General features: G+C 44.7%; 1 protein-coding gene across 2 annotated transcripts in view; it reads left to right on the top strand.

Annotated features, from left to right (window-relative positions):
* The window catches only part of LOC142390033 (DNA (cytosine-5)-methyltransferase 3B-like), a 111,103-nt gene that overhangs the window by 21,766 nt on the left and 67,008 nt on the right, over positions 1-22,329 (top strand). For both annotated transcript variants that reach the window (XM_075475354.1, XM_075475355.1), the window contains exon 2: positions 8,605-8,713. In XM_075475354.1, coding sequence (XP_075331469.1) covers positions 8,605-8,713 — 109 coding nt within the window. The remainder of the gene's footprint in view (positions 1-8,604; positions 8,714-22,329) is intronic.

Raw genomic sequence — 22,329 nt, 5'->3', positions numbered from 1 at the left:
GAAGTATCTAAAGCATTAGACCCACATGATTGTTACAGGTTTCTATTCTAGCTTCACCTCTTTCAGTCCATCTGCATGCTCAGGATGGGAGATTGGATCGAAATGAAGTTTCGGTGCAATCTGTTGGTTTCCTTATCAAGGCTACTTTCTTTGAATTGGCTCTGTATGTACAGTGCACAGTGAAAATGAGTACACCCCTGTTGAAAAGTAACATTTTGAACAATATTTTAATACACACACAAGTTATTCCCAAAACGTGCATAGAGTAAGTTTAATACAACATCTGTTCAGCTTACAACAGAAAAGAAAGGTCAATAATATTACTTAAATGACATATTTGTCCATTTTTGTGAAATTATGCTGGTGCAAAAGTGAGTACACCCCTATGTTAAACTCCCTGAGAATGGGCCGTGTTGGCCCGAAATGTCATGAAATGAAAAGGCATTAAAAGGGAGGTCATCGTTGTGCGTTTCATCCTTGCCTTACATTGAAATTTTACATTTTGAGTCTGCACCAGGCTAAAAGAGACGTGTGTGAGATTTGACTGAAATCCTATGGAGAGTATCATGATCTGCTTCAGTAGTCACAGTACATGTTGACAAGCATGTTTCTTTTGGTGAAATTCAGCATCCTACTGTTGATGGCATCCATACAGCCCCAAACCATGTCACTCCCACTACTATGCTTACTTTTTACCACCACACATGCTTGACACCATCGAAAGCAAATTTGTTTATCATTGTCTCATCAGAGACAAACAAACTAAGGATATGGATTGCTGGAACCATGTCCTGTGATCTGATGACACCAAGATGAACAAATTTGCTTTCGATGGTGCATAGTAGTGGGAGTGACATGGTTTGGGGCTGTATGGATGCCATCAACAGTAGGAAGCTGAATTTCACCAAAAGAAACATGCTTGTCAACATGTACTGTGACTACTGAAGCAGATCATGATACTCTCCATAGGATTTCAGTCAAATCTCACACACGTCTCTTTTAGCCTGGTGCAGACTCAAAATGTAAAATTTCAATGTAAGGCAAGGATGAAACGCACAACGATGACCTCCCTTTTAATGCCTTTTCATTTCATGACATTTCGGGCCAACACGGCCCATTCTCAGGGAGTATAACATAGGGGTGTACTCACTTTTGCACCAGCATAATTTCACAAAAATGGACAAATATGTCATTTAAGTTATATTATTGACCTTTCTTTTCTGTTGTAAGCTGAACAGATGTTGTATTAAACTTACTCTATGCACGTTTTGGGAATAACTTTTGTGTGTATTAAAATATTGTTCAAAATGTTACTTTTCAACAGGGGTGTACTCATTTCCACTGTGCACTGTATGAATTGGACTGATATGTAATGTAATTAATTGGATTAGATTGTATTACAATTAATTCAATACAATACAATTTAACTCCCCCTTGAGCTGTCACCTTACCGTGGTGGGGGGGTTTGCGTGCCCCAATGAGTCTGGGAGCTATGTTGTCTGGGGCTTTAAGCCCCTGGTAGGGTCACCCATGGCAAACAGATCCTAGATGAGGGACCAGACAAAGAACAGCTCACAAGACCCCTATGATGAGTGATACTTTTGGACGCCGTGTTCCCTTGCCCGGACGCGGGTCACCGGGGCCTCCCCCTGGAGCCAGGCCCAGGGGTGGGGCCCGCCGGCGAGCGCCTGGTGGCCGGGTCTGTGCCCGTGGGGCTCGGTCGGGCACAGCCCGAAGAAACGACACGGGTCCCCCTTCCTACGGGCTCACCACCCGTGGGAGGGGCCATGGGGGTCGGGTGCAATGTGAGCTGGGCGGCAGCCGAAGGCGGGGACCTTGGCGGTCTGATCCTCGGCTACTGAAGCTGGCTCTTGGGACGTGGAACGTCACCTCTCTGCTGGGGAAGGAGCCTGAGCTGGTGCGCGAGGCTGAGCGGTTCCGGCTAGATATAGTCGGACTCACCTCGACGCATGGCTTGGGCTCCGGAACCAGCCTCCTCGAGAGGGGTTGGATTCTCTTCCACTCTGGAGTTGCCCGCGGTGAGAGGCGTAGAGCAGGTGTGGGCATACTTATCGCCCCCCGGCTGTGCGCCTGTACATTGGGGTTCACCCCGGTAGACGAGAGGGTAGCCTCCCTCCGCCTTAGGGTGGGGGGATGGGTCCTGACTGTTGTTTGTGCTTATGCACCGAACGGCAGTTCAGAGTACCCACCCTTTTTGGAGTCCCTGGAGGAGGCACTAGAGAGTGCTCCTCCGGGAGACTCCCTCGTCCTGCTGGGGGACTTCAATGCTCACGTGGGCAATGACAGTGAGACCTGGAGGGGCGTGATTGGGAGGAACGGCCCCCCCGATCTGAATCAGAGTGGTGTTTTGTTGTTGGACTTCTGTGCTCGTCACGGATTGTCCATAACGAACACCATGTTCAGGCATAAGGGTGTCCATATGTGCACTTGGCACCAGGACACCCTAGGCCGCAGCTCGATGATCGACTTTGTAGTCGTATCATCGGACTTGCGGCCGTATGTCCTGGACACTCGGGTGAAGAGAGGGGCGGAGCTGTCAACTGATCACCACCTGGTGGTGAGTTGGCTCCGCTGGTGGGGGAGGAAGCCGGTCAGACCTGGCAGGCCCAAACGTATTGTGAGGGTCTGCTGGGAACGGCTGGCGGAATCCCCTGTAAGGAGGAGTTTCAACTCCCACCTCCGGCAGAGCTTCAACCATGTCCCGGGGGAGGTGGGGGACATTGAGCCCGAATGGGCCATGTTCCGTGCCTCCATTGTTGAGGCGGCCGACCGGAGCTGTGGCCGCAAGGTGGTCGGTGCCTGTCGTGGCGGCAATCCCCGAACCCGCTGGTGGACCCCAGTGGTGAGGGAGGCCGTCAAGCTGAAGAAGGAGTCCTATCGGGCCTTTTTGGCCAGTGGGACTCTGGAAGCAGCTGATGGGTACCGACAGGCCAAGCGGAACGCAGCCTCGGCGGTTGCTGAGGCAAAAACTCGGGCTTGGGAGGAGTTCGGGGAGGCCATGGAGAACGATTTCCGGACGGCCTCGAGGAGATTCTGGTCCACCTTCCGGCGGCTCAGGGGGGGGAAGCGGTGCACCGTCAACACCGAGTATGGTGAGGGCGGGGCTCTGCTGACTTCAACTAGGGACGTCGTGAGTCGGTGGGGGGAATACTTCGAGGGCCTCCTCAATCCTACCGACACGCCTTCCGATGAGGAAGCAGAGTTGGGGAGCTCGGACGTGGGACCTCCCATTTCTGGGGCTGAGGTAGCCGAGGTGGTCAAAAAACTCCTCGGTGCCAAGGCCCCGGGGGTGGATGAGGTCCGTCCTGAGTTCCTCAAGGCTCTGGATGTTGTGGGGCTGTCTTGGTTGACACGCCTCTGCAGCATCGCGTGGACATCGGGGGCAGTGCCTCTGGACTGGCAGATTGGGGTGGTGGTCCCCCTGGTAAGGTCTTTTCGGGGGTACTGGAGAGGAGGATCCGGCGGATAGTCGAATCTCGGATTCAGGAGGTGCAGTGTGGTTTTCGTCCTGGCCGTGGAACAGTGGACCAGCTCTATACCCTCCGCAGGATCCTGGAGGGAGCATGGGAGTTCGCCCAACCGGTCTACATGTGTTTTGTGGACTTGGAGAAGGCGTTCGACCGTGTCCCTCGGGGACTCTTGTGGGGGGTGCTCCGGGAGTATGGAGTGCCGGACTCCTTGATATGGGCTGTTCGGTCCCTGTATGACCGGTGTCAGAGTTTGGTCCGGATTGCCGGCAGTAAGTCGGACATGTTTCCTGTGAGGGTTGGACTCCGTCAGGGCTGCCCTTTGTCACCGATTCTGTTCATAATTTTTATGGACAGAATTTCTAGGCGCAGCCAGGGCGTTGAGGGGGTCCGGTTTGGCGACCTCAGAATCGGGTCTCTGCTTTTTGCGGACGATTTGGTTCTGTTGGCGTTGTCAGGCCGTGACCTTCAGCTCTCACTGGAGCGGTTCGCAGCCGAGTGTGAAGCGGCTGGGATGACCATCAGCACCACCAAATCTGAGACCATGGTCTTCGGCCGGAAAAGGGTGGAATGCTCTCTTCGGGTCGGGAATGAGATCCTTCCCCAAGTGGAGGAGTTCAAGTATCTCGGGGTCTTGTTCACGAGTGAGGGACGAATGGAACAGGAGATTGACAGACGGATTGGTGCGGCATCTGCAGTGATGCGGGCTCTGCACCGGCCCGTCGTGGTGAAGAAGGAGCTGAGCCAGAAGGCGAAGCTCTCGATTTACCGGTCAATCTATGTTCCTACCCTCACCTATGGTCACGAGCTGTGGGTAGTGACCGAAAGAACGAGATCGCGAATACAAGCGGCCGAAATGAGTTTCCTCCGCAGGGTGTCTGGGCTCTCCCTTAGAGATAGGGTGAGAAGCTCGGTCATCCGGTAGGGGCTCGGAGTAGAACCGCTGCTCCTCCGCATCGAGAGGAGTCAGATGAGGTGGCTCGGGCATCTGGTGAGAATGTCTCCTGGACGCCTCCCCGGTGAGGTGTTCCGGGCCCGTCCCACTGGGAGGAGGCCCCGGGGAAGACCCAGGACACGTTGGAGAGACTATGTCTCTCGGCTGGCCTGGGAATGCCTCGGGGTCCCCCCAGAAGAGCTGGAGGAAGTGGCCGGGGACAGGGACGTCTGGGTCTCTTTGCTCAAGCTGCTGCCCCCGCGACCCGATCCCCGGACCAGCGGAAGATAATGGATGGATGGATGGACAATTAATTGGATCCTAATTGGCTTGAATTGGACTGTATCTTTGAAGCACCCTGAGATGACATTTCTTGTGATTTGGCTCTATATAAAATAAACTGAAACTGAATTGAATTAAACCTCTCGATCAGATCTGAGCTGTTCTTGCAGTTATATAGAGCTGAAAGGTAGGAAAATGTTTTTCATATGGGATCAAAGTTTATTTCTGATCCTTCTTAGGTTATTGACTCTTGTCAAATTATGCTATATAAAAGTTTTAGTGAACAGTGTTTTTCCATGTACTAGCTTCCTCTTAGAAATAGCATGTAGAGACTACCATATTTTGGCAAAGCTCCAAATCTCCGTTTTGGATGATGGTTGCCTTTTGCTCTATTGTAAGATTATCCAACACTGCTTCATTAATGTTGAGTTCAGTTCTGGGGTTATTCATTACTCCATAAGACCTTGTTGCCACAGATTTTCAGTTCTTGTGTAATTTGGCATACCTTAGCTTTTTATTACTGTTTATCATATTTTCTCTCTTATACTTGCATGGAGGTATCTGTTTTGCTCTCATTCACTACAGTTTTTATTTAAAGAGATAGACAGATGTGCAGTTCGCCAAAAAAATAACAGTACATATGCTTTGGATATGGTACTACGCTGTCAGGGAAGGGGTGGCAGGACACCGATGCGGACTCCAGAGGTGTAAAAGCAGACTTGGTTTATTCACAAAAAATAAAAAGTCAAAACAAAGCTCTGTGGACTCTCTGGCTGCTAGCTCTCTGGGCTGGGAATCTCTGGACTGCAGATCTGTGGACTTTGGGTCTATGGACTGTGGTGTTGGAGAGGTGAGGGAGGATCTGTACAGCGCGGCTATTTTTTCAGGCTTCATGCCGAAAATGTCCAGCAACACAGCGCGCTGCACACTCCTGACCTCCATCCAGATGGGTGACACACCCGACATATTCTGCAGGACCTGCTTCTGCAAAAAGAAGTCCATAAGGTCATTAGCAATGTTCAGCTTTTGCGAGGAGTCCCCGACCAGCTCCCAGAAGGCTGCATAGTCTGCCGTGTCCATGGTTGGTGAAATCCTTCTGTCAGGGTTGGGGTTGGCAGGACACGGATGCGGACTTCAGAGTTGTAAAAGCAGACTTGGTTTATTCACAAAAAACAAAAAGTCAAAACAAAGCGTGGCTGAGCCGGATGATGAAACTAAGCTGTGGGACAAAACATGACTGTGATAAAAACAAAACACATGACGTGACGTGACGTGACGTGACGTGACGTGACGTGACGTGACGTGACGTGACGTGACGTGACATGCACTTGGCGTGGCGTGGCGTGGCAAGAAGGGAATGGTGAAATCGGGGAAAGGATTTCACAACACTGAAGGGGAAAACTGGAAACTAAATACTGAACTGAGAGTGATTGGTGAATGAGTGCAGCTGGGGACAATGAATACAGGTGACGTGAGTGAAACTAATGAGCAGAACATGGGAAGTGAGGGAAAAACAAAGGCAAAACTAAAACATGGCAAAACTTAACTAAACATGGACTTAAAAACTAACACATGATAAAACATGAAACTAAAAACATGGGGAAAACCCCATGGACGTGACATTCGCACAGATAGCTGGAGGGGTGTCAGTCCACCTCCTTGTCATGGCTGAGGTGCCCTTGAGCAAGGCACCGTACCCCCCATGCTCCCCGGGCGCCTCATGGCTGTCCACCGCTCCAGGTTGGCATCTGTCTCTGAGTGTGTGACCCTGTGCATGTGTGTGTCAAACAGGTGCCAACCTGGATGGGTTAAAAGCGGAGGACAAATTTCGTGTGTATGCATGTATGCATGACAATAAATCTGATCTTAATCTTAATCTTAATCTTAATCTTAAATCAAATGCTGCCTCGTTGAGCTTGAGCAGTGATGGGTGTTGCAATGGACGACCTTCATTATTTGAATTAACACTAGACAGTCTGGCAATTTTTTGCTTTTATATTTCCCCTATATTTGTGAGATATAACGCAGGTGTCATATAAACAAATCTGTCTGAGTCCTGCACATGCATAGCCATCCCAGATAGCAAAAAGACTTGCACTGCCTTTGCAACGGAAAACGGGTCCGCCTGGGAGTCCACTTGCACACCGCGCCGGATCCTATCCGGACCCGCGCACAAAACAGCATCTCTGCAATGGAAAGTTGAAAAGACTTGAAGACACGTGATCAATCTTGCGATCTGATTTGTTCTCGGAATGTAGAGGCTTTTGCTACCAAAGGGAAGCACTGGGAGTGGTACTCCCAGTAAGAGAAGTTACTTGCTTCTGGAGCTTGGCAACTGTTTTTTGCAAAGTAGTGATGTTGTCCTCAGTGTCTTCAGTAAGCTGTTCAGCCTACGTAAGTCTGGTCGAAAATTTGCTGAAGTACTGTACTACACCTAGTACTGTAGCTGTACTGCTCGTTGTTTGCCTGAGGGGACAGAGGAAATTGGGCCCATGTTGGTGTAATTAGCTGGTTGGGCTGTCTCCTCCCTCTGCTCTCTGGTTTCCATTTCAAGCACAGCAGATTTTAGCGCATCAAAAAGTGTTTCTAAGCTCAAGGATATAGATTGCAGGATTAGCCGCGCATTCGCAGGGAGCACCCGCAGGCGCGTGTGTTCAGCTTTTTAGAGACATACTGCATAACATACACTATATTGCCAAAAGTATTGGCTCATCTGCCTTGACACACATATGAACTAAAGTAACATCCCATCCTTAATCCAGAGGGTTTAATATGACGTCAGCCCACCCTTTGCAGCTATAACAGCTTCAACTCTTCTGGGCAAGCTTTCCACAAGGTTTAGGAGTGTTTATGGGAATTTTTGACCATTCTTCCAGAAGCGCATTTATGAGGTCAGACACTGATGTTGGACAGAAGGCCTGGCTCACAGTCTCCGCTCTGATTCATCCCAAAGGTGTTCTATCAGGTTGAGGTCAGGACTCTGTGCAGGCCAGTCAGGTTCTTCCACACCAAACTGGCTCATCCATGTCTTTATGGACCTTGCTTTGTGCACTGGTGCGCAGTCATGTTGGAACAGGAAGGGGCCATCCCCAAACTGTTTCCACAAAGTTGGGAGCATGAAATGGTCCAAAATCTCTTGGTATGCTGAAGCATTCAGAGTTCCTTTCACTGGAACTAAGGGGCCAAGCCCAGCTCCTGCATCGACGCTTTGCATTGCACTTGGTGATGTATGGCTTGGATGCAGCTGCCATGGAAACCCATTCCATGAAGCTCTCTACGCACTGTTCTTGAGCTAATCTGAAGGCCACATGAAGTTTGGAGGTCTGTAGCGATTGACTCTGCATTAAGTTGGCGACCTCTGCGCACTATGCTCCTCATTATCCTCTGACCCCGCTCTGTCATTTTACGTGGCCGACCACTTCGTGGCTGAGCTGCTGTCGTTCCCAATCTCTTCCACTTTGTTATAACACCACTGACAGCTGACTGTGGAATATTTAGTTGTGAGGAAATTTCAAGACTGCACTTGTTGCACAGGTGGCATCCTATCACGGTACCACGCTGGAATTCACTGAGTTCCTGAGAGCGAGCCATTCTTTCACAAATGTTTGTAGAAGGAGTCTGCATGCCGAGGTGCTGGAATTGATACACATGTGTTTGTTTGAATTTGTAAAACAGTCAGAGGGTGCTAAAGTTTTGACTGCAGATTCAGAAGTTTGAAGCTGACAAAAGCTGGAAAGAACAGAGAAATATGCAAATATTTCCCAGTGAGTTTGTGATTAGTTTATTGAGTTAGACATAATTGGTCGCAATTCCACCCAAATCCCCACAATTAGCAAAAGAGATATAAAAGTTAATTAAATGTCTTGTTTGTCTTCCTCATTGTTTCCATGTCTTGCCTAGGTTTGAAAAGGAGTCACAACAGCCACTAGACCAGTCAACTGCAACAGCAATGCCTTCCAACAAATACTCTGTTGCGGTCATGGAGGAGAAGAATGATGTGACCGCCATAGTAAGTTACGCAAACACACACATACAAACATTTTACCCTAAACCGAATCATCACAGCTGAATACCTAACCCTTGAGTTTGCTCATAGCATTGGTCATTGTTTAAGCAAACTTTGACTTGAACACAGTGCCATAAATATTTATACCAGCACTTCAGGCACACTGGACTCTGTAGTTTTTGTCCTCAACAGTAGCCGTTGCTTCTGAAATAATGGCACCTCTACACCACAGAAATCACTTTTGGCAAAGTCGTACAGGAAGTTCAATATGCATAAACACACAGTTTCAATTTTACTGTTTCACTTTCATTTATCTAATTTTTTTTTTTTTTTTAATTTTTTTTTATTGAACATAGACAGAATTACATGTTATCACAATTGGCATCAGACACAGGCACAATGATACTTTAGTACAAAAAAATTAATAAGGAATGTACAGGCACAAGCACATGGACAACACAAACTATTCTCTCCAGGCCAACCCACATACCCCCTTTGTTAGTGTCTCCAAACAGTCCGGGCCCAGGTAAGTCATAAATGGCCCCCAGATTTTGTCAAAGTTGTAAGGTTCCTCTTTTAAGTAAAAGCTGAGGTCCTCAAGAGGCATGAATTCCAACACCCCATTTATCCACTGTGTTACATTGGGTGACTCTTCTGACACCCACTTTAACAGAATACATCTTCTGGCACAGAAAAGCAAAATTTTTACAAGTGTCAACTTGGTGGCAGAGATATCTGGGGGGTCCATACCCAGGATACAAAATAAAGGAGAGATACAAATTGTTTTACCCACAATGACATTGATTTCCTTAAGTACATCTCCCCAAAACGTATTAATGTGAGCACAATCCCATAGGCAGTGAATGTATGAGCCTTCCTCAATTTTACACTTGTTACAAAACTTTGATAGGTCCGGGTTCATTTTATTACGTTGCAATGGGGTGATGTGTAGTCTGTGTGTGATTCTAAATTGTAGCTCCTTTGCTTTATTAGTGGTAAAACAGCCATTTAGATTAACCCATAGCTCGTCCCAATCCTCTGTTTGTATTTGAACACCAAGGTCAGTCTCCCATTTTGAACGCACTGTCGTTGTGTTCTCTTTCATCACCTTGCAGAACTCTGTATAAATTCTTGTAACTAATTTTGAGTCATTTTCACCAGTGAATATAACCTCCAGGGGGGAAGTTGTACAACTAGTCTGACACTTCTTGGCAGTGTTTGCAACATAGCTACGCAGTTGGAGATATCTAAAAAGTTGCATGGCTGGTACTTTTTTTTTCAGTTATCAGCTGATTAAAGCTTAACACTGAGCCATTTACCCATATATCCCTCTTGTCCTAATACCTTTGTCATACCACACATTGAAAGAACCTTTCTCAAGACTGGGAGGGAAATCTGGATTGAAATGCAGTGGGGTCAGTAAAGATGTGACTTTATTCTGGCCTTCTATTTTCCTTATCAACCTCCAAACTTTAAGTGTGTTTTGTAAAAGAAAATCTCCCTTTACAGCTGAGCTTGCCCATTTCTTTGACGTGTATAGAATGTTCTTTAAGGTGTAGGGGATGTCTTCTCAGACTCTATATCCAGCCATGTGGATTCTGGATCCTCCTGAAACCAGTCTCGAATATATCTGCACTGACATGCCAATTGGTATAACTTAATGTCGGGAACAGCCAGTCCACCCTTCCCTACTGGGAGTTGTAATCTTGCCAATTTCAATCTTGAGCCTTTGTTACGCCATAAAAAAGATATGAGTTCACTATTTAACTCTTTATGGATGTGCGTGTCAGTATTATTGGAACCATTTGGAAGGGGTATAATAGACGTGGGAGTATGTTCATTTTCAATAGGTGCAACCTACCCAAAAGTGACAATGGCAGACCAGACCAGCGAGCAAGGTCTTGTTTAATACGGCGAATAAGGGGGACAAAATTAGCCTTGTACAGATCAGGTAAGAGAGGAGTAATGTGAATGCCTAGATATGTAAACCCTTAGGGGGACCATCTAAATGGGGAGGCATCAGCAGATACACAGGGATTCTGCTTGGAAAGAGACATTGCCTCTGATTTGAGGTAGTTGATCTTATATCCAGAAAATGTAGAAAACATATCGATGAGTTCAATAATGCGACGGATAGAGTTTACAGGTTTGCTTATATATAATAAAATGTCATCAGCATAGAGGGAAATTTTATGCTGTTTCATTTGTGTCTGGATACCTTTAATGCAATCGTCTGTGCGGATAGCCTCTGCTAATGGCTCTATGACTAGTGCAAAGAGGAGAGGGGACAATGGACACCCTTGAGCAGTACCCCGCCCAAGTGGAAAGACATTAGAACGTTTGCCGTTAGTTAGCACACATGCTTTTGGCGCAGCATATAATACTTTTACCCATTGTATAAAATTATCCCCAAGCCCAAAACACCTAGAATATGAAATAAATAAGGCATTTCTATTCTGTCGAAGGCCTTTTCGGCGTCCAGTGACACTACCAATGCTTTTTCTGTGATCCTGCTGCCATACTGTATTAAATTTAAAAACCTCCTCACATTATTACAAGAGTTGCGGCCCTTTATAAACCCTGTCTGGTCAGCAGACACTAGTTGTGGCATCACAGTCTCAAGTCGCATTGCTAATATTTTAGCTAACAGTTTTCTATCTAAATTTAGCAGGGAAATTGGGCGGAAGGATGCACATTCATCTGCTGGTCTACCCTTCTTGTGAATCAGAGAGATGCAAGCCTCATATGCAGAGCTTGGCAAAGTACCATCTTCAAAGGACTGTCCCAATGCAGAGAGTATTGGCTCTACTAAGCAGTCTTTAAATTCTTTAAAAAATTCTGCTGTTAGGCCATCAGGCCCAGGAGCCTTATTATTATTAAGTTGGCCTATTGCAATGAGAAGTTCTTCCTCACTAATTGGGTCGTTGAGTGATTTCCTCTCGTCTGAGGAAAGACAGGGCGACAGAAAATGCAGCATATGTTGTTTGGACTCATGTGTTGTCTCAGATTTATATAAATTCTCGTAAAAGGACAGGAAGATAGCATTAATGTCCTTGTTATGATATTGTCTATTGCCGTGTTTGTCTTTTATAGCTGGTATAGCCTGTGCTTGTCTTTTTTCTCGTACTAAGTTTGCAAGGTATTTACTTGGCTTGTTCCCATGCTCATACATCCTCTGCTTACAAAAAAGTAAAGATTTCTCAGCCTCTGAAGTAAGAATGGTCTCAAGGGCTGTTTTAGTTGCATCAAGTTGTAACCGTATTTCAGGTAATGGACTGATATTAAACTTCCTCTGTAAATCTGATAATTGATTTTCCAGCTCCAGTCGCTTATTGGCTTGAGTTTTTTTTTGGTGTGCCGTGTATGAGATAATGCCCCCTCGTATGAACGCTTTAGCTGTGTCCCATAAGAGTTGAGGTCTTACCTCGGGTGTTTTATTGACTGCCATAAAATATTGGAACTGTGCCCTGACAAATATTTTGAAATGAGGGTCTTTTAACAGATCATTTTTAAATCTCCATCCACCATATTGTCTCTCGGCAGAACATGAAATTTCAAGAAATACTGGTGCATGGTCAGATATCAAAATATTTCCAATTGAGCATGAAATAACATTCCCCATTGACACTTTAGGTGTAAAGAAATAATCAATTCTAGAGGAGGTCTTGTGTACATTTGAATAAAATGTGTACTCTTTAGCATTGGGGTGTAATGTTCTCCAAGTGTCAAGCAGACCTAATTCAGTAGTGATGTGTCGGTCGCGAACGATCCGGCTCTAAGAGCCGGCTCTTTGAAGTGAACGACAGGAACCGGCTCCACAATGGGAGCCGTTTTGGGATCCTATTTGGGAGCCGTTTTTTTTTCTTTCAGTATCTCGCTGTCTTTCCGCCACCCTGTCGTTGCGCTTATGCTCTGCAAGTGCCACAGAGCCGACAGTTTTTTCCCCAAGTCGTTTTTTTTGTCCTTCGGTGCCTCGCTGTCTCTCCCCTCCCCCTCACTCTCCCTCTCCTTGCGCGTTTTGCTCTGCTTCTGCCAGTGTTAGACGGAGAGTTTTTTTTCCTCGGTCGGTGCCTTAATGTCTCCACTGCCCTCATGTCAAGCGTGTGCTCCGCACATCTGACCAATCACACGCAGCTTTCAATTAATAAGGTGACGGGAAACACTGAAAAAAAGTTTGTCCACTTTTTTCCTGTCCTCTGCTGTCCTCGTGTCAAGCGTGTTTGTATTTATAATTGTTTAATTTATTTTAAGTTATTTTTGTGGAAGTGGTGCTATTTTGTGATCATTTAATTGGTTATAATAAAACTTTTATTTATAAAGCATCGTTATGCTGCATTTTTACTCATCATAAGTGCTTAACAATGTCAATAATGAAACAAAATGTTATAAAATTAGGTTTAAGCTATCAATTAATTAATAATGTAAAAAATATATATATGGGGAGCCGTTTGGGAGCCGAAAGAGCCGGCTCTCCACAGTAAGAAGAGCCATTAGAGCCGCATCTCGAAAAAGAGCCGAAAATCCCATCACTATAATTCAGAGAGGCATTGCAAGAGAGACTGACTGAAGCGAGAATTGAGTTGCCACTTATGGGACCTATCAAGGCGATGTAGACAACAGTTGAAGTCTCCACCCACCACTGAGGAGGGGAACAACCAGTCTGAGAGAATAGAGAATACATGCGTGTGGAATGTTATTGGATGGTTTGGAGGTGCATAAATATTCAAAAAAGATGTAAATTCTCCATACAAAAGACCTTTGATTAAAACGTATCGACCACATTTATCTGTCCTAATCTCCACTTCAGTTAGTGGAAGGGACTTGTGTATCAGAATGGCAACACCTCTACTCCTACTGTTAAAAGATGCATGATACACTTGACCTACCCAATCTTTTTTTAATTTGAGGTGTTCTGAGTCAGTTAAATGTGTTTCCTGTAACATAGCTATCTGAATCTTCTCTTTTTTAAGATAACTTGAGATTTTTTTCCGTTTAATTGGGTTATGGATGCCATGTACATTCCATGAGCACACCTTAAGGGCTGTTATAGCAAATTTGATATATTGAAATGTAAGTAGTAAATAATTGTGGTGCACTTAAAATAATCACTTGTACCCTGTAATCTGCCATTTCTACCATAGATATACACAACATGAAATTGTTCTGTCCAAACAAGAAGGAAAAAAAAACATATCAATAAAAATAACACACAAACTAAACCCTTAGAAACAAAACCCACCTCCCCCCGACACTTCCATTCTACCCGTAGAAGTGCACAAGTTGGTGCATTTAGCACTAAAACCATTGCTCCTTAACATAACATTATTGATCTGCAAACACTTACTCTGGAGCCCTGCCAAACAACAGTAACAGCGTGATATCTAGTGTCCAAAAGTGGTATTTTTTTTAATTCTTTTTTTTTTTAACTCTTGCCTTTTAACTCTTGCCTTAGACAGCAGCCGACATGACGTGCGTAACGTTTTGATTCAGTCAGTAGTTTCACTGTCACGTTCGGCCCCAGCTGCTTCATCCATAATTGTCTCTAGGGCAGGGGCGATAGTGTTGGCAAAGAAAATCTCCGTCTCCTCTGGTTTGTCAAAAACTTGTCGCTTACCTCGGAAGGTGATCTGCAGCTTTGCTGGGGGAATCAGGCCATACCGTACACCAGGGAGATCTTTCATCTTGGCTTTTACATCCTTGAATGCAGCTCTCTTTTTCGCAACGTCTGGGGGCCAGTCCTGGAAGATGTGAACTCTGTTGTTTCGAAAAGTCAGCACACCCTTCTCCCTTGATCGCCGAAGTATTTCTTGTCTCACCTGGTCGTGATGCACCCGAACGATGATCGGTCAAGGGGGACGTCTGGGGTCTCTCGCTCCGAGGCTTCTGTGCGCCCTGTCACAGATAAGCAGCTGATTTGGTTGCTTGGGCATGTCTAAAGTCTCACTGAAAAATTCCTCCATAAATTCTGTAATCATTGGTCCCTCCGTATCCTCCGGGATGCTTATCACTCTTAAGTTTTGACGGCGACTACGAGATTCCAGGTCCTGTAGCCTCTCGCTAAGGGCAGCATTTCCTTTAGCTAGCTGAGCACACAGACTCTCCAATTGTAATGTTCTGGAGTCTATATCTCCCAGTGAGTTTTTGACATCCGTCAAGCGTCCCCCAAAAGACATAACAGTTGTTTGTACCGCTGCAATCGAGGTGTGAGTCTCTTCCCTGAACTTTTCCAAAAGACTCATCACGTTAGCCAATGTCGGCTTGGTGTCATTAGCATTCACGTTGTCATCCGTGGTTGGAGTCGAAGCTTGGCTTTTCCCCTTGGTCTTTCTCGTTCCTGACATTTTGCTAGTAAAATGTGTCACTGAGGTTTATACTGGCAGGTTTACAGCTGTTAACTATTAAGTTTGCATTAAATTATTGTCGAATGTTTCAGGAGCTGGTTTTGGACACGTCTACTCGCTATCCATGCTCAGCCACTGTTTCACTTTTAAGCCATTTTTTATATTTAAACATCTACAATAGTTGTACCCTATTGGATTTTGATAGTCTGTACAGATGGACCTGGTCCCACACTCTTCCCTGCAGCTCTTCCTGTTTGTCAAACATGCCTATGAAGATAAATATGCTTAAAAATGTGTGAGCTTGTAGATTTGATGAGAACGGGTAGAATACAATGTGAGAGCCTGCACAACTAAAATCTGAACTTGTGTGGCTAAATTTTCTCCTGTAAAGAGAAATCATATACACGTAAACTGAATTTGAAGTCACAGTAACAGACAGAACATCTGAGAACTTAAATTGAAGTTATAATGAAAACTTTTCACAAGCAAAAAATAGATAAATATGAGTAACACACAGTGCATGTGTGTGCTGCATACAAGCAGCTGCATCCATAGCAGATAGAAATAAGAAATGCTCGATAGATACAAGAATGTAGTTTAAGTTATTACGTCAACATACGTTAGAGGAAAACATACTCCACACATAAACTTTTACTGTTTTCTTATGCTTGCACTTTTTGTCACAAACATATTGAATGAGACTCTCATTGTCCGTTACCACTTCTTCCTCTTTTTCACTATCATATATCACTCTGTCTGAAAGGGCCATTTCCTTTGCTCAACCATCTGCTGTTTTTTATTTCCTTGTCTCTGTTGCTCCTACCATTATTGTATCAATTACAGTCAGGTCAGTAGTCATTAAAAGACATTATCATTATGTTCCTGACAAACACAGATGCATGTAACTGTACATTTCTAAACTTAGACACACACACACACTGTGTCTTTCGGTGTTGGTATCATGGGGCTGTACTATTTCATACAAAGTCTAGCTGTCATCATTTGACAAATCATAAATAAAGTAAAACAATTTGACATTTGCCTCTGAAAATATGCTGAGGGAGTAAGCATGATTTAACTTTAACATTATTTTTTTTCTTTTACAATTAAAAAATGAAGTAATATTTGGTTTAACTAGTGAACATTCACTGCCTGGCCAAAAAAAACCGTCTCTCGCTGGAATATTTTGTTGGACAATCTTTAGCTTTTATTACAACTTGCATTAACCATAGCATCATTTTGATTGCTTGTCACAACATGTCACAACATTTATTTCCATTTAGAGTTGTAGTTGTGAAGATCTTGTATTGATGATTGTCAGACTGCTGCATAAACCTTTCACAAGCATATCCCATAGATTCTCAATGGGGTTTAAGTCTGTAATCTGTGATAGCCAATCCATGTATGATAATTATGTCTCATGCCACACTTTCACAATTTGAGCATGGCATTGTCATCTTAGAATATGCCCATCAGGGAAGAACTAATCTGTTATGGGAAAAACCTGGTCATTCATTAAATTCAGGTAATTTTTTTTTTAAACTTTGCTACACATCCTGACAGGACAGAGGAGCAGCTGCAGTGAGAGGCTCATCTCTCTGCGCTGTAGGACTTAGAGGTTCAGAAGGTCCTTTGTTCCCACAACCATAAGGCTTTATAACAGTGACTGCTGAGTTCTTCTCAAATTGATTGATTGATTTTTATTTATTTGTTTATTTTGCCATTTAGTCATTTATTATTATTTAGTTAGTAGTATTATTATTGTTGTTTTATTGTTGTTAATTCAATCATTGTAAATATTTAAAAAAAATGTTGAGCTACTTGACGAATTTGAATTTCCACCATTGGGGGATAAATAAAGTATTTTTCTATTCTATTTTCTATTCTATTCTATTTCTACACCAAGACCTGACCAACAGAAGCAACCAGGGCTTAATTTGAGGGGGAGCAAGCCGGAGCGCGCTCCGGAACCTCTGACGGTGGCTCCGCCAGCTATTTATAGCCGTCACCCGGATCAAAAATCAAATAATTTAACAAATAAATTAAAGTTTGTTTAGTGTCAGTGTCTGGTTTTGATATCCGTCTTGTTGGTGATTTCTGTCATGAAACGAGATACTGAAAATACGGAAAAGGAGGGTGCACACTTCAGTTACAATGCCATAATGATGTTAAAGAGACAGATGGAGCGCGAGATCAGCGGCAAGTACAGCGCAGGACCAGGAGCAGCCGCCATCGCCAGCCCATTATTAAAATAATAAAACAAATAATAAAATAAATAATAAAACAGTTATTTTATTGTATTCGTCTCTGTCCTGCCGAAATTATAAATACGGGAAATTTAAAGATATCTGGAATATATTGGCGCGCGGCGCCTCCGTTAAGTTCTGATGGCGTTTCCCCTGGCAACCAATATAGCGTCTCGTGCCATGACAGTTAGCCAGAGAGTTTAAAGCGGCGGTGGTGTAGTGTTCTAGCCTGAGAAAATGCAAAAGATTAAGAAGCAAGGAAGTTTGTTGATGTTTTTCAAATCAAATCCCAAACGACCTAAGCTTGAGGTGGACAGTGGTGGTCACGGAGATTGTAGCAGCTCAGTCAGCGGGATTGTCGAGGATCGGGGAGATAACGGTGAGACGGCTAAGGATGACAGCGAAGCTAGTGCACCAATCAGAGGGAATGATGAGCGGGAAGGTCTCATCGTTACTGGTGGAGGTGAGGCAGCATGTGGGGAAATTTGGACCAAAGAACAGTTAAAAGAAAAACAAAAAACCTATCCATGGCTGACTATGGGCAAAACGGGACTGGGGTGTGCTACGTGCAAAAAAGTGGGATCGCTGGGTCCGGACAAATCTGCTGGTATGCGGCTTGCCAAAGAATGGGTTTTGGGCACAGTTAAATTGTCTGCGCCTGACATTGTCAAACAGCAAAGAGCCTTAAGAAAAAAAATCTGTGAGCATGGGAGTACAAAGGCACATGAAATGGCATCCGATATTCTTGAGAAGGCCAAAGAAGACACGCTGACGAACATTATAATAAATAACGAATCTGACCATATCCAAACAACTGCCAGAATTTTCCGTACTGCTTACAAGGAAGCTAAGCGCCATAGGCCAGCCTACGGATTTGAACAGGAGATAGACTGCCAGGAGATGAACGGCCTAAACATGGGAAGGATTCTCCACTCCAACGTGGCGTGTTCACACATACAGCAGAACATCGCTACCGACATGAGAAAGAAACTGCTGGAGAAGATTGTCACTTGTGCTCCAAAAATCGGACTGATGCTGGATGAGGCCACAGGCCTAAATAGAAAGAGTGCGTTGATTGTGTATCTACGCGTGCAGTTGCCAGAGATGGAATCGCCTGAAAACATTTTCTTTGAGCTCATCGAACTGGATGATTTGAGCGCTGAAGGCGTTGTCCGCAAGCTGTTGGAATCCTTACATCGCGCAAACTTCAACGAGGACTTCCTCTCAAAAACACTGGTTGCCCTTACCTGTGACGGTGCGTCAGTGATGCTTGGACGCAAGAGCGGGGTGGCAGTCCGACTTCAAAGTCTCTTCCCAAGCCTTGTGGTGTGGCACTGTGCCGCGCATCGGCTGGAACTTGCAGTAGGTGACGTGGTGAAAGAAATGGCAGCTGTCAATCATTTCAAAATGTTCATGGATAAACTGTACTCATTGTACAGCACATCAAACAAAAATAGAGTTGAGCTCAAAGAATGCGCAGACGCACTGGACGTTCAGCTGTGTAAAATTGGCCGGGTGTTGGACACAAGATGGGTGTCATCCAGTCTCAGAGCCGTCGAAGCAGTGTGGAAAAGTTATCCTGCCCTCCACAGGCATTTTACGCAGGCAGCACAGGATCCAAGCCGTGACAGCACAACAAGAGAAAGTTACAACGGGCTGGCAAAGCGCCTGTCGTCTCATGCATTTGTAACCAACTTAGGCCTTATGTACGATGCATTGCAGGAACTGTCAGAGCTGTCCCTCGAGCTCCAAAAACGAGAGTACAACATCATGATGTCACACAGAGCCATTTCCAGACAGATCCGGGTGTTCGAGGCCATGTCTACGCGGCCCGGTCGACACAGCCAACAGAGCCAGAGTGGGGTCGAGGAGGACTCCTTCTTTGGAGTACCCCTGCACGCAGGACGAGTGACCGACAGAACGTTGGACAGCAGGGCATTTTTTGGAAGCCTGGCAAGAAATTTGGAGAAACGCCTGTTATCACATGGAAAAGACCAATCCGAATATAACAAGCTAATCAATAATGTCAAGGTAGTTTATCCACAGTACTGGCCGCAGGAGGAAGACGAGCTGTTCGGGGAAAAAGAAGTGGAAGCGCTCTGCCAGCAGTTTTCCATACATGACCCACGACAAGTCATCAGGGCATTCAGGGAATTCAGGGAACGTAATGGAGAATTCATCCCAGACGAACTGAAGGGCCTCTTGGCCGCGATCAACACTGTCCCTATCTCAAGTGCTGAGTGTGAGCGGGGTTTTTCGCAGATGAACTTAATTTTCAGTGCAAATAGAGCATCTCTTCTCCCATCTACCATCTCCACATTGCTCTTTCTTTGCCTTGTCGGCCCGCCGCTTACCCGCTTCAATCCCATTCCGTACGTGAAGTCGTGGATTATCCAAGGACACAGAAGTGCACGGGACCAGAGGAGTAGAGAGAGATGCAGGGAAAGAGAGGCCACTGGATCTATGGATGCTGTATGGGCTGTTTTGAACAACTGAGATATATAAGATTAACTTTATTATTATCTATGTATGTATATATGTGTGTATATATACACATATATTATTGTATTATTATTGTCATTAATACTTTCGCTGTGTTCTTCCATGACACGTTCTTATGTCTTGGGCCAACTGTCTTTCTTTGGAATCCATTTTAATAAGATTGTATCGTCTGTTGGACTTATTGAAATCAAAATAAAAAAAAAACTTTATTATTCTCTGCTGTGCTGGTTGCAGTGTGCAAGTCATTGAATGTTTGTTTTCACGCCACGGGAATATCTATTTTTCAAGGACTTGTGTATATTGTTAACTATTTTATCCGGGCACATCCCCATTCTTTAGTTATACTGTATTGTCTTGCTTTGTTGACTAAATACAGCATTGAACATAGGAATTTGTACTCTATCCGGATTTTATGTGACTATCGTTATTAGGCCTAGATTATTTTCGGTGTGGCGCACAGGGTTGCCCCCCCGCACGCTTTTTTTTTTCGCACCGGAGCCACTCATCCTCTGCGCTCCGGGACCTCACACTTTTTACAAATTAAGCACTGGAAGCAACCCCAGGTCATAATGTTGCCCCCATTGGCTTGTACACTAGGTATCATGGGGGATGCAGCAGCTGACCTCTGGGTTTTTCTTCCGTAATTTAGCAACAATTTAGCCCTTTTCACAAAGGCAATATATAATATTATTGGCTTCATTAATCTGTTAAAGCCCTTGCATTCACTCTAGTGAACAAGATACCACGGAGGACTTAAAGTCCCCCGCCTGAGGGAAGGACTCATCCCCAACCTGGTAAAGCCTCTCCGTTACCTCGTACTCCCTCAGCACCCCTCATAGAATCCCTCGGTGAACACGGTCAGAAGCCTTTTCCAAGTCTACTAAACACATGAGACTGAATGGTTAAACTCCCATGATCCCCTCAATAACTCTGCAAGGGTAAAGATCTGGTCCACTGTCCCACAACATGGGTGAAAGCCACACTGAACCTCCTGAACCCAAGGTTCAACAATCAGTCTGAGCCTCCTCTCCAACACCCTGGAGTAATCCCCCTGTAGTTGGAACAAAATCCCTGGTCCCCTTTCTTAAAAATGGGAACCACCACCTCGGTCTGCAACTCTATAGTGACGTTGAAGCCTCCATATGACATTGAAGAGGCGCTTCAGCCAAGACAGCCACACAATGCCCAGAGCCTTTGTGAAAAGGGCTAAATTGTTGCTAAATTACTGAAGAAAAAAACAGCACCTTTTACATTAAAAAACATGTTAAATTATATATATTTTGATATATGTCGCAGGACCAGCCAAACTATGAAAAAAAAGTGACATATACTCCGGAAAATACAGTAGTCTATATCTAGTTTAGTTTTAAGCTACAGCCACCACTGTTCCACAACCTGTATGAAAATGAACAATGGTCCTCCTAAATCCATGGTTTTACAATCAGCCAGAGCCTCCTTTCCAGCACCCTGGAGTTGATGTTCTCAGGGAGGCTTAGCAGTGTGGTCGTCCGATGGATGAAGCACACTCTCCGGCCCCACTTTAAAATAGGACATCAACACCGCTGTCTACCACTCCAAAGGCATTGTTCTAGGCCTCCATGTGACAATGAGAGGCATGCCAGCCAAGAGAACCCTACAATGTCCAGAGTTTTCAGCATCTTGGGGTGAATCTGTTCTGTTACCTGATTAAGCTGTGCTGTTGGAAAAAAAAAAAAAAAAAACCTGGTTTGGCCTACTGGTTAGGACCGAAATGTCTGCTATGATATCTGTTATATTTGCGTATGAACTTATTTGAGCACAACCAATTGTACTTTTTTAAATCATTATGGGAATTTTGCTAATCTTTTCATTTGTTACAATATTACTGGGCATGTATTGTTGTAATGTTTTAAATACTTGAACGCAGTTTTTCTAGAGAAGATAATTGTTTTGTATATGGGAGTATCGTCCATTGACTCTTTTGGGCTTTCACATGCGCGTGCATACCAACAACCGGTAAGTGACATGCTGTTTATAAAGTTGTTTTGTAACGTCCCCATGCCAGTAATGTGAGAACCATGCATATGGTTTTGATGGTAAGGCTTGTGACTTTATTGTCGGATGGTTTATAAAGTGGTGTGACGTTTCTGCAGTGTGCAAGTTGTTGTTTTACGTGGAAGGTTTAGCACTTGCCCCTTGGCCACCACGTATTTGGCTAGCATGACAGGCTGCGCAAACAGCGCAATCGCCGCACAGGGAGCGCAGATTTGCACCTGTCTGTGTCCTACTGTCAGTATTTGACAACCTCTAGCAATGGGATTGCGCTTCAAATGCCCCGGAGTTCCCCTTTAAGGGTATCAAAAATGAATAGATAAATGGATAAAAGCTACATGAGAACAGCACACTAAGGTGACAATGAATTTCACTGAAGCAATAAAATAAAAGCATTTCTCTTTGGCCAACAAGTATTCATGCATAGAAATGAAAGCTGTGTGTATATTATCAATAGCGTGTCAAAATAGCTACGGTGGATGCTAAATTTCTTAGATAA

This window comes from Odontesthes bonariensis, chromosome 10, assembly GCF_027942865.1.
Source record: "Odontesthes bonariensis isolate fOdoBon6 chromosome 10, fOdoBon6.hap1, whole genome shotgun sequence".
NCBI classification, from domain to species: Eukaryota; Metazoa; Chordata; class Actinopteri; order Atheriniformes; family Atherinopsidae; genus Odontesthes; species Odontesthes bonariensis.
This window is presented reverse-complemented; position numbering and strand designations above follow the sequence as displayed.